We start from the raw sequence: 11,881 nt of genomic DNA, 5'->3' as shown, positions 1-11,881 counted from the left end.
GAACTTTATAAGTCAAGCGTAAAACGCCTCATGTATCTTAATGCATTTCAGCATACAAACTTATATACAAACTAATTCTCTTGATATTTACAATTATGTCTTTATGTTATATAGAAATGCGTCTATTACATAAACAATTATTTACAAATAACGCAAATCGATCGTTAGCTTTAAAATAATCATTAATTATAATTACACTTTACACTTCCCTTTGATCATAACGACCATCTTGTCTTAAGGACTAAAAGGCTCAGGGACCCTTCTTTCCCGCGTGCTTCTTCGGAACACTGGCGTCTTGTTTGTTTTTTATCCAAGCAGCTTTACAAACTGCAAAAATAATGTGCTTTGAAATGCAGTATCATTGTCCGTCAGTATTTCATCCGGACCTCCTCGTTCGAGAAATATCGGGTTTAATTTTTGAATAACACATGCACTGGTTTGATCTTTAAGATATCGCCATATTGCATACTGTGTATGTCTACTGTCAATTATAGTAAGATAGTGTTGCCCCTCATAATGAGTTATGTCCATGCCAAGTTGTTACCACGTTCTTTTTACTTCTATTTCCTCTTTCGGCCATTTTATTGGGCTTGGATCAATTGGTTGACAGGCTATGCATTTCTTAATTACTTGTTTTACTTCTTCCTTGTTCACTGATGGGTCAATTTTACAAACAAAGTACGATGTTTTCTTCACACCATAATGTCCTGTAGATCTATAAACGTGCTCGATTTCTTTGGAAGATAGCAAAGTACTAATAAATGGCATTTCATAGGGTTTATCAACCAATTTTAACCAACTATTAGACACTCTGGTAAGGGCATCGTCCAAGTTAAACTCCGAAGTGACAAACTTAATATCTATTTTGAGTTGGTATTCTTCTACTATATTTGCAATATTCTGGAGTCTTCTTCTTATCAGCATTTTATTTGAAGCTTTTGTCCTCGATCTAGATTTTCCAGTGAATGCGTCGGTAACCCAATGGAATACCGCTTTCGATTCAGTGCAGATATGCAAAACTTCCATTTTCCAGTTAAGGCTCATATTTAGTCCTTTAATTACTGCATCAAGTTCGGAAATGTTTATATGTAGTATGTGTCAACAAGTGTCTTTGGTTATATTGCCATCAACCTCAACAACCACGCCTAATGCTATTGAACTAGCATCTACCCAAATTGTTGCCTCATTACTATAAATATTCCAAATTCCCTTAGCAGGATCGTCATTCCGTGTTCTTTTAATCATATTATTCAACGTGTTTTCAAGATAATTGCATTTTATTTTTTTGTCCCACGTTTTTGGCAGAGCGTTTGCTGTGCTTTAAACTTACGACGAGGCTACACGCAACCAACCACAAACTGAAAGATTCCTTGTCATTTTTCCGCACAAAGAAAAGATGTTACGTCTTGCTAGTGAGTTTGAAATTTCACCAAAATCATTATCTCTTCTCCAACACAACTTTTTATTTTCCATTCCAACTTGTAAACCAAGAACTCTTGCTCCATCGGATACGCAGACCACCGTATCAATAACCAATTGGTTTAAAGTCAACTACAAGTGCTCAAACAAAAACTTTATTCCCATTTGGTGCGACAATTAGAGTTCGGCTAACGCCACGCACTGTTGTTGTTGTCCATTTACTGTTACCACGCTAACTAATTTCTTCGTAATTTTTGGCGCACTTTTTTTATAAATGATACAGCAGGTACATCCTGAGTTGATCAACAAATCCCTAAGAACAACGCTTATGTTCAAGCGTACAGCAGGTAACGCCATCATATATATATATATATATATATATATATATATATATATATATATATATATATATATATATATATATATATATATATATATAAATATACATATATATATATATATATATATATATATATATATATATATATATATATATATATATATATATATATATATATATATATATATATATATATATATATAAATTACGTGAGTGTATTCTACAAATGGAGTGGTCAATGTTCTTTGTAAAAACACTTATCTAATTTTTTCTTCATGGATACAGTTTATTTTATATAGAACTGTTTTTTTTTAATTCAGTTTATGTTAAAAAATTATCATACTACTTTTAAAACTTAGTTTTTTTAATATATCTACATGTATCACAATATTTACAAAGCTATCCTACATAAAATAGGACATCAACTATCACTATCCTTCAATTTCTTAAATGATTCACACATGATGCATACAAAGTTGATATTTTCAATATTGAGCTGATAAAAATAATCTTTATCATAAATGAGGCCACAACACTGGAGGTGATATGGTTTACTGTAATTGTCGCATTGAATCCATACATCATTGCTTAACTCTACCCACTTTTTGTTACATAAAGCACAGAACCATTTACTATCTGTGTTGTTTTTAAGCTCTGTTGAACCTGATGGCATTGACTTTTCTAAATAATGAATTCTTTTAACTGGTTCCATCTTTGGACCATGTGGTTTGCGTTTTGCAGGTGGATTTGCGCCTAATCCTAGATTATTTTTAAAATATCTAAAACGGATTCGTTAAGAATCATTACGGTGTCTTTGCAACCAGAAATCTTTATATTTTCCTGGAAGGCGTTTTATAACCTCTATTTTGTCCATAGGGTAGATCCCCGTTGCTCAAAATCCGCTAATCAAAGCTTCTGGCTGCAAAGTGTTATTCAATTTATTTAAAGCGTAGGTAGGTGTTTCTTTGGGATTGCTCCTTTGATACGACTTTCTACTCTCCACTTCAAAAGAATACTCCTCCACGACTGCTTTAATCCTCTAAATACAGCAACATCTAGTGGTTGACAGAGATGAATTTGAATTTGAATTTGATTTTATTTAGAATCAATAAATTTACAATCAATAATAATTTTTTTTTTTATGTTTTTACAAATTCAATAATACTGTAAATTAGTCAATCATTAATTATAAAGTATATTGACGAAGAGATGCAACACCAGGCATCTCTATACTAACTAATGTGTAGGGCTAATTGTCAACGAGACAAGATGCCCATCATGATAGGAAACTTTTGAATAAGTTGACCGAGTGAGTGTCAATTGCTTCCTGTGGAAATATGCTATATTCCAGGACGGTGTGACACGATTAGTAAAAAAGTGATGTCGCTCTTCGCAATCGCTGACAATTTGTCTGTGTAGCTGTTTATTGTGACTCCTCCTGCAATATACGTTGTTAGAGATCCTTTGAGGAAAAAAAAAGTTAACATCATCAATTTTATTTTTAATTTTAAACTGCTTAATAAGATCTCCTCTAGCTCTTCTCTCTTCCAGTGTTGTCACTCTAAATATATTTAAGCATTGCTCATATGGGAGATGTTTGATTGAGGAAACTTTTGTTGCTCTGCGCTGAACTCTTTCAAGCATATTAATATCCTTTTTTAGGTTTTTAGATGAGTTGCATTTGGGGGCATTGTTATAAACTTGACGTTATTTGAATCGTGGCTTCAATAACATCAGGAGAAAAATGTGAACCAAGATTATCCCCAATTAACAATGTTGTTCCGGCTTTTGAAATAGCAACAGGTAACTATATTGGTTTTTTTTCATGGTTTTTCATTTAATTACAGCTGTTTCTATGTCTTTTTTTGTGTAACTTGTTTTATAACCTCGACTGTTTTCCTTTCTTTTGTAATTTCGAGGCTTAGTTTCTAAAATTAACAAAGAAAAGCCTAATTTCGTATTAATAAAATATCATTTTAAAATGAGCTTTTAATCGGATACAGGCAAACTATACCTTAAATTATTATTTTATTAAAACATTATGTACCTGAACGTGATCCAAGCCAACTTTAATGACGTTTAGATGTGGGGTTCTTAATAATAACAATTGCCCTAACCACGTAACTTGCAATGTTTATATGCGATGGAGAAAAGGCGGGAAAAGATAATTTTGAGGGCAGCCGAAAATTATCTTCAACACATTATATTTAAGGCAAATAAGTAAAAAAATCTCAATTTTTGGCTATATTTTATGTGCTGCTTCACCATTTAGTAAAACTAGTACTGGTGTTCATTTTCACCCCGCTGTTCATAGTCGATCACGGTGTTTTCACTTTTTAACTTTTACTTAAAAAAATAATTTTTTATGTAAAACTTGCGCTACCATTAATAAGTAGTATTAGTCAAAAATTGCTGCAGGGAGTAAGGTTTTTTTTTCTTAGACAACAACATAAAATCATTTCTTGCGTTTTTTGGACGAAGTTTCTTAAAAACAAACGAAGTAAATTTTTTCTGCGATAAAATGTCACGTCACAAAACTCCCTACTTATAGTTTTTTTTTTATTGTTTTTATCGTTTGTGGTTGTTATATAATTCTTTTACAGTTAGTGGCTATTTATAGTTAGTGGGCTTATATAGAATATAAAACAACATAAATACATATTTTAAGTTATTCATTTTTTTTATAAAAAGTGTTACCATAACAAACTAGGTAATAATAAGAGGCGGATTATGCATATGGAGGTGGGGTGCTCCCTATGCCAGTCAACTTGCGCCTCCTAATATACAAGTTTCTCATACAAAATCCTGCGTTTTATTTTAAACGGAAATAGAAAATTAGGTTACAACAAACCATAGACCGTTTACATAGCTGCTTTACAAGTTTGCCCTCGTTTATGGTGGAAATTAAAGCAGAGACGTTTTATTTTAAGAAAATATCTCTTATAAGCATAATGTACACAGCCAATGCTTTTTTAACATAGTTTTGTATATTAAAACTACTGTGACTGTATAGTGACAGATCATAAAACTACAATGACTTTGCGTACAGTAAACTTTTTTTATTTATAAATTAAAACTTATAAATTAACTAAATTCGACATTGTCGAGCAATTTAGATTTGTTTTTATGTGTCCAGAATGTTTTCGGCAACCACTCGTATGGCACACCTACACCACTTATAACTTACTTGCGCCAGCCCTACTTTTAAAGACGTGTTTGCATTAATATTCCCTGCAATGACAACTGAACAACAAACAAAAGACGTACATCCATTCTTAAGAGAGAAATAGATGACACCATATTTTCCTAACTTATCTATACTCTGTAAATTGACTTGACTCTTCCTTTTACATCTGTTTATGATAAGAGAAGTAGACTAAAGATTATCAAAAATTATCTGTGATCAACAATGACAATTTCTTTTTGGATTGACATTAATTTTTATCAAAGGTGAACTTGCTGAGAACATTGAATTTAAATTGTCAAGAAATCATTTTTTTTCAATCAATTGGGCACAAACGGACGTCTGTGCCCAATTGATTGAACACCTTTTAGACATCAGAAGACCGTATGATATTCTCAAGACATCCAACAAACGCTCTGTACGCACTGAATGTGAAATCTTGCATGAAAAATATTGGTTAAACTAGCAGAAAAGTAAACTTCTTTCATAATGCTTACTTTCAGTAATATGTGTTGTGTAAATATGTTTTTAAATAACCAAACCAATGCAATAATATTAAATGTTTCTATTTTTAAGGATAATTGTTAACCATAGTAAACTTAGCAAATTCAAACTTTAGATTATTTAGTGTTTTAGTCGTACTTAACAATTATGACAAAAAGACACATAAAAGCATGAATAAAATATATTGCTACCCCCATACTCATTCCCTTCGTCCCTCTACGACGCTAAACCTCAATCCACCACTGGTAATTATCTTAAAATTTTGTATTGCAACCCTTTGCTACAATAAGGGTTTTGAGCGTCGGGGCATGCTTCCTATTCAGACTTTTCCGGTACGATGAAGGGTTGTTATATTTCTCTCTAATAAGGGTTTTTACCAATCGCCGCTTGGTAGTGATAGGTTCTTTGGAATTTCCCATTTTGATAACTCCTATAAATTTTATATGGGATTCAAATCAAGTGAACGCTTCTGCCAAGACAAAGCATGCACTACTTTTCAGCTAGGAATGTTGCAACACAAGGCAGAAGCCAACTATTTAAACCCGCTTTTTTTTAACACCTTCGCTTCCAACAAGGCAGCAAGCAACTACTATTAGAGTTGGAAGTTACTTGAAGAGAAAAGATGAAGTTTAAAGAGCGAGATAAAGATTGACAGACAACTTAAAAGATTATAAATTATATGAATAAGGGAAGCAAGATGAAGGAAGCGAATTCCAAAGAACCGATGTTCGAGAAAAAAAACTAGACGAATAAGAGATTTTGGAGCACTTAGGAACAGTCACAGTAAAAAGATGAGACTTAATTGAATAACGAGTAACACAAGAATTAATTTTAGTAGATGGCAAAAGAGACGCTAGCTCTTTAGAGCTATCTAACGTTATAGTATTTGTAGAAAAGAGAAAGAGAAGCAACATTATGACGATGTGATAATGGCTGGAGGTTGGCTGCTAGAGTAGGTCTAATTATGTTTACAGTGCGTTATTGCACGTTGTTTAAAAGAGAAAGGACATCATTGAAAGATCCACCCCAGATATGGCAACAGTATTCCATACAAAGACGGATTTGGGATTTATAGAGATAAAGAATAGAATCCGGAGTAAGAAAGTGGCGAGTACAATAAAGAGATGCAACCTTAGCAGATGCTAATTTGGCAATGGATTTGATATATATAGTTTCCAAGAAAGATCGGAAGTAAAAGTTAATCCTTGAAAATGAAGGGTAGATGACTCGTCGAGTACATCACCATTTATAAGTTGAGGAAGCTTGTGCTGGTCTTGCCTCATGGTCTTTTCCACTATTTAGAGGTAACCCATACCTGTGGCTGAAATCATAGACCACGCAGTTACACTCACAGGATGTTGAACATTTTTCTCAAAAGTCAGTCCTGATTGAATTTTATACTTCGTTGTTGTCGGGCAAATGTGCTTTTGTCCTCCAAAACTTTAAATGTTGACTCGTCAGAAAAGCAGACCTTAAATATTACCATAATTATAAAGATATATTTTTTAGGGTTTTTAAAATGTTTTAAGTTATATTTATTCTACTCCAGTCTTCAATAGTCTTATTCTGATGTTTTTTAGCCAATTTCAGTCAAAGCCAATTTCAGTCAAGCTTTTTTTTATAGCTTCAGTCAAACATGGTTTTTTGAATTTGCCAACTACCCATTGAAATCTCTTCAACCAACCGCTTCAGAACCGTCCTTTTAGAAAGTTAATGCCTTGAGGGCTAGGGTTTGATCGTATGTTAGGTGTATGTTTTTGATTGAAGTTAGGTGAGCCACACTTTTTTTAATCGCTTTTTAAAACAGATGTCCATGATTTTAAGGTCACAACGTGAAGTAGTGATTCATTTTCTGCCACTTTTTCTCACGTGGTTTGCTTCTAGAAGCACGTTATTATCAATTTTATCATTTAATTTATTTCAGTACTAACTTTAAAAATATCGAAAGTATCGAAACTGACTTCAAAACACTTGAAATCGCTGCTAACTCTCTCTCTCTGAGAATGCGTGAAATGAAAAAGTAAGGTTTTTACTTCCCTTCATTATCTTGGGGTCAAGTCTGAAGACTTGGCAATTCTAAAATAAAACAATAAGAGGTTAGAATGGTCACGAACCAAGATTTTTGCATTTGTATTAGCAAAAGTAAAAAGTTGTTAACCATAACTTACAAAATTATTAATCAATATTTATGTTTTAATAGTCCTGAACTCAAAAAACTGGCAAAATATTTTTATAAAAATTAACAACTGAAATCACTTTAGAGCTCACTCACTTTTGACTCATAATAATATAATAACATTACCAATTGATAGCTAAATGATAAACAACTTTTTGGCTGATAAGCCTGACTAAAAGTGTTGCCACAATTTAAAAATAATAGTAATGTAATCAGTAACTAAAATAAACAAGAAAATTATTTAAAAGCAATTTATTTGCTTGCAAAGTTCATGTAAACTTTAAAACAACAAAAAAACTAAACTGTCCACAATAATTCCGCAACCCACTGTATATGTTTATATAAGAATTTGGATTATGAAACGTGTTCGTATAAAATAGGTAGTTGCAGAAAAAAAAAACCTTATTTACTAGTTGCATACCTAAAAAAATATGAGTTTATTTTCATTGAAAAATATATAAATAATTTAAGTTTGTAATTAGCGCCATTTAAGTGCCGTAACAAGTGCTAAAAACCAGTTAACGTCCTGAAATACTTGTAACCATTTATTGTTCTCAAAATAGAACTTGTTACTCAACAGTTTTTAGTTGGAAGTTTTTACTCGACAGTTTTAACTTGCAAGTTAATTTGATAGAAACTTTTATGTTTACTCATGTGGAAAATTATTTCATATTTTGTGACATATTTAGAAAGTATAAGCAATTTTTAAAGTTATCAAAATTACATTTCATAAACATGAAATATAAATACACATTTTTGTAAAAGCCTTTTCATTTTTTGAAAGGTTATGTTGAACTGTGTAAAAAAAATTGGTTTCTATTCAGAAGGATCTATGAAAGTTTCAATTCAATTTAAAACCAAAGCATAACAGAATTTATTTTATTGAATCTCAAAACATTTTGTAAGCAAACTTTGTTTTGTTTTATTTCTTACTTCTTAGTTTTAAAAGACTGTGTATGTATATATTTAATTCTTTTAAATTTATATCTTTAAAAAGTTAAAAAAATATATATTTTTTCTTAGGATAACAGGTAACAGCGAATGCTTAGCTTCTGATTAACTTTTAACAAAATAAAAAGTTATTCACGTAATTACGACCTACAGCTAAGGCAACAACAATTAACAACAATTTATGTATAATTGACTTTTAAGACTTTGAATTTGATTTAAAAATTGAATTAGGTGCCTAAAAACAAGTTAACGAAACCTATACACACAGAAAAAAGATCTTAATGCACGTAGTTGTCAGGTTAACCGAGTCGGAGCTAAATTAGTTACTTAAGTACTACAGATTTATCAAAAAAATTACAAAGTCTATTTGTTTAATAAGTTTGTAAACAACAAAAGAAGTCAGTTTATTTTATACGACTAAAGAATTTCTCAAGCATTAATTTTTGTTTTATTTTTAATCAAAAGTATTTTTTTTTTTCAAAACTATTTAAATAAACAACTCCAAGTTTTATTTTATTGGGTTAATTATTTTAGACTATAAATAGTGGTATATATAATCATGTAATTTTTTTTTTTAATTTTTACGTGTTTCGCGAGAACTTTACCCCCTCACCTCTATAAGTAATATGTCGATACGCTTTTACAAGAAAAAAGATAATTGAATCAGTAACTAATATGCAGTTTTCAAATTTGTCCTCTAATTTGTTTTATATTGCGTTACATTCTTATTTTAGAATTAAAATCAGAAATTGCTATTATGGTCAGATTGGTGTTAGTAATTTTCCTTATTACAATTGAAAAAAACCTATGTAATCAACCAAAATCATCAAAGGTTTGTTTATTTATTTGTAATTTCTAAGTTCAAGAAAATATTCTTACTAAAATTAGAACACTAATAGATTTTAAAATACTATTTTCTTTGATAATAATTTTACAACCTTTCACGATTTTACAGACTTTTTATTTGATTTAACAAATTAAAAATTATACCTCCGCTAGATAGATATCAATACCTCCTCTAGATAGACATCAATCAACTCATTTGAGGCGTTACACCAACAAGGCAACAATTTACTATTCATTATATGCTGATAGCAGTAAAACATTATCTTTTTAATTTTTGCATACACTGCAAAATTTAAACGTTGCAGTGCATGCAAAAATTAAAAAGATTTATCTGTATTAACACAGTATCATTTTGTATCATTACAATATCTTTTTTATGCTACAAAAGATTTTATGCATTAAAATGATAAGCTTCAACCCGAGCAGCCTGTATTTTCGGACCAAACACATTTTTGTATTGGAAGACGCAATGGAATTGGATGTACAGTTTGACAAACCGCATTTTGGGTTTTATTTTTTTTATTTCGTCATTTGAAATAAGCTTCACAATGTTTTACATCATAACAATATAAATTTTTGAAAAATTCTGACTGGAGCTGAAGACATGGTTTTATCATCCAGGCTCATTGTTACAAATTTAGATATCATCTTGTATATAATACACATACCTAAACTTTTTTTTTATCTTTTTCTTTTCTTGAAATTTAATTTTTTTATTTTCATTTTTTTACGTCAATATAATAAAATAACTTTGTAACCAATACATAATGAAGGAAAACACATATAAAATTTTTTTTAAATATTTAAAACATAGAATGGAAGTTATAGTCTTTATATTACTTGTTGGAATTAAGTTCCGCAATAGTGGCCTTCGGCAAGATATTGAGAAGTCAGCTTGTTTTAATAAAATTTTAGGCATGACAAAGTTGTTAATTGAGTACTTGTGATTTGGTATTTGTGGTTTATAGAAATAAATTGATATTGGAAAGTGCTTGGTAGTATGAAATTTGCAAAGTGGTTGGTAGTATGAAATTTGGAAAGTGATTGGTAGTATGAGATTTGGAAAGTGGTTGGTAGTATGAAATTTGGAAAGTGATTGGTAGTATGAGATTCTTTAACTTAAACATAAAAAGTATTATGTTCATTATACTTATTTCGAAGACATTAAGCACTCAAAGTTCTCCTAGTAAAAGTTTGGTACTGGTGTATCTGTTTGCGTTTAGTATTTTTCATGTTTTTTTTTTTTTGTAAATTGCATTTAACTTTGTTGGATAAGTACTCACCCAGATTATGTTACAGTATTTGATGCAGCTGTGAATATAAGAGAAATAAATATTATTTCTTTTTTATTCACAGTCTTTATTTCTGTTGACTAGTTAGTTTGACATTCTGACTAATGAGAGTAAATTTGTTGTGTAAAAGTGTATAAAACGCTAAGTTAGATCAACAGTAACTTAATGCATTGCCAACGTGGAGAAAAATGCGCAGTGCTTACGCTGCTATAATGAATATCCACTCCTAAATCAATCATAGCTACGTAGGGCTATAAAAATACTGACAATTTAATACCAACAACTACCTAACGTAAAAAAAAACTAGTGAAACATGCACAATGCTAGCGTCGGCTTAATAAGTAGCAGAATAGATGCTAATGTAACTCCAACTTTCGGCCAACCTAAACATTTTGATGCATTTTGATTTCCTTAGCAGCAAAACTTGTTGTGCAGTAAAAAATAATGTGCATTTCTAACGAAATCTTTGATGAGCTATACACCTGTTAGGTAAATTTTTTGCATCACATTGTACATTTACAATATATCATGCATATTAGATCTTCAAAAAATTTATATCTTTATTATTTTGAATTTAAATTATATAAGACGTATAGACGCATAGTTCAAAGGTAGTAGAGATATTGTCGACGCTAATTGTTTACTTCTACTTCTAAAAGATGAATTCTAAGTAATACAACTTCTAATATTTTCCCTGAAAAGTACCTTTTAGCAATAGTTGGATGGCTTGTTTAGTTAACTGGGTGGCATCACTAGAGTGGTTTGACTTTTTGATTAGCCATAATGCTTTCCGATTTTATTATCTTGGGTTTGTTTATCGTAAAACTACCTACTTTTGATGTTTAATTGAGATGTGCCGGGCATCCGGCAACTTTTCTAGATGTGCTTGTTTACCTTGCAATTGTTAGAGGTGTCTGGTAATTTTAGAGATGCTTTTTAATTTTTAAAGGTGTCTGGCAACCTAGAAACACAAAAAGAGGTGTCTCGCTTAACTTGTGTGGTCAACACTCTTTTGCTGAAAATGTTTCATGTGTTACATTTTTTTAAACTCTTGAAAGAATGTATTCCTTATTTGCTCATGTCCAACGCCACCGGAAGGAGGCACCGGGGGCATGCCTACCCTACTCTTTCTTTTTTTTTTTTTAGAAATTTCAAGATATAAAGGAATT

General features: G+C 30.9%; 1 protein-coding gene across 1 annotated transcript in view; it reads left to right on the top strand.

The window, feature by feature from the left end:
- Positions 1-8,345: 8,345 nt before the first annotated feature.
- LOC100198614 (uncharacterized) overlaps positions 8,346-11,881 on the top strand; it is a 43,966-nt gene continuing 40,430 nt past the window's right edge. The window contains exons 1-2 of the mRNA XM_065795327.1: positions 8,346-8,524; positions 9,309-9,406. Of these exons, the coding sequence (XP_065651399.1) occupies positions 9,332-9,406 (75 nt within the window). The 5' untranslated portion in view covers positions 8,346-8,524; positions 9,309-9,331. The remainder of the gene's footprint in view (positions 8,525-9,308; positions 9,407-11,881) is intronic.

Source organism: Hydra vulgaris, chromosome 04 (assembly GCF_038396675.1).
Source record: "Hydra vulgaris chromosome 04, alternate assembly HydraT2T_AEP".
NCBI classification, from domain to species: Eukaryota; Metazoa; Cnidaria; class Hydrozoa; order Anthoathecata; family Hydridae; genus Hydra; species Hydra vulgaris.
The sequence above is the reverse complement of the archived record's forward strand: the minus strand, read 5'-3'. Positions and strand labels throughout refer to the sequence as shown.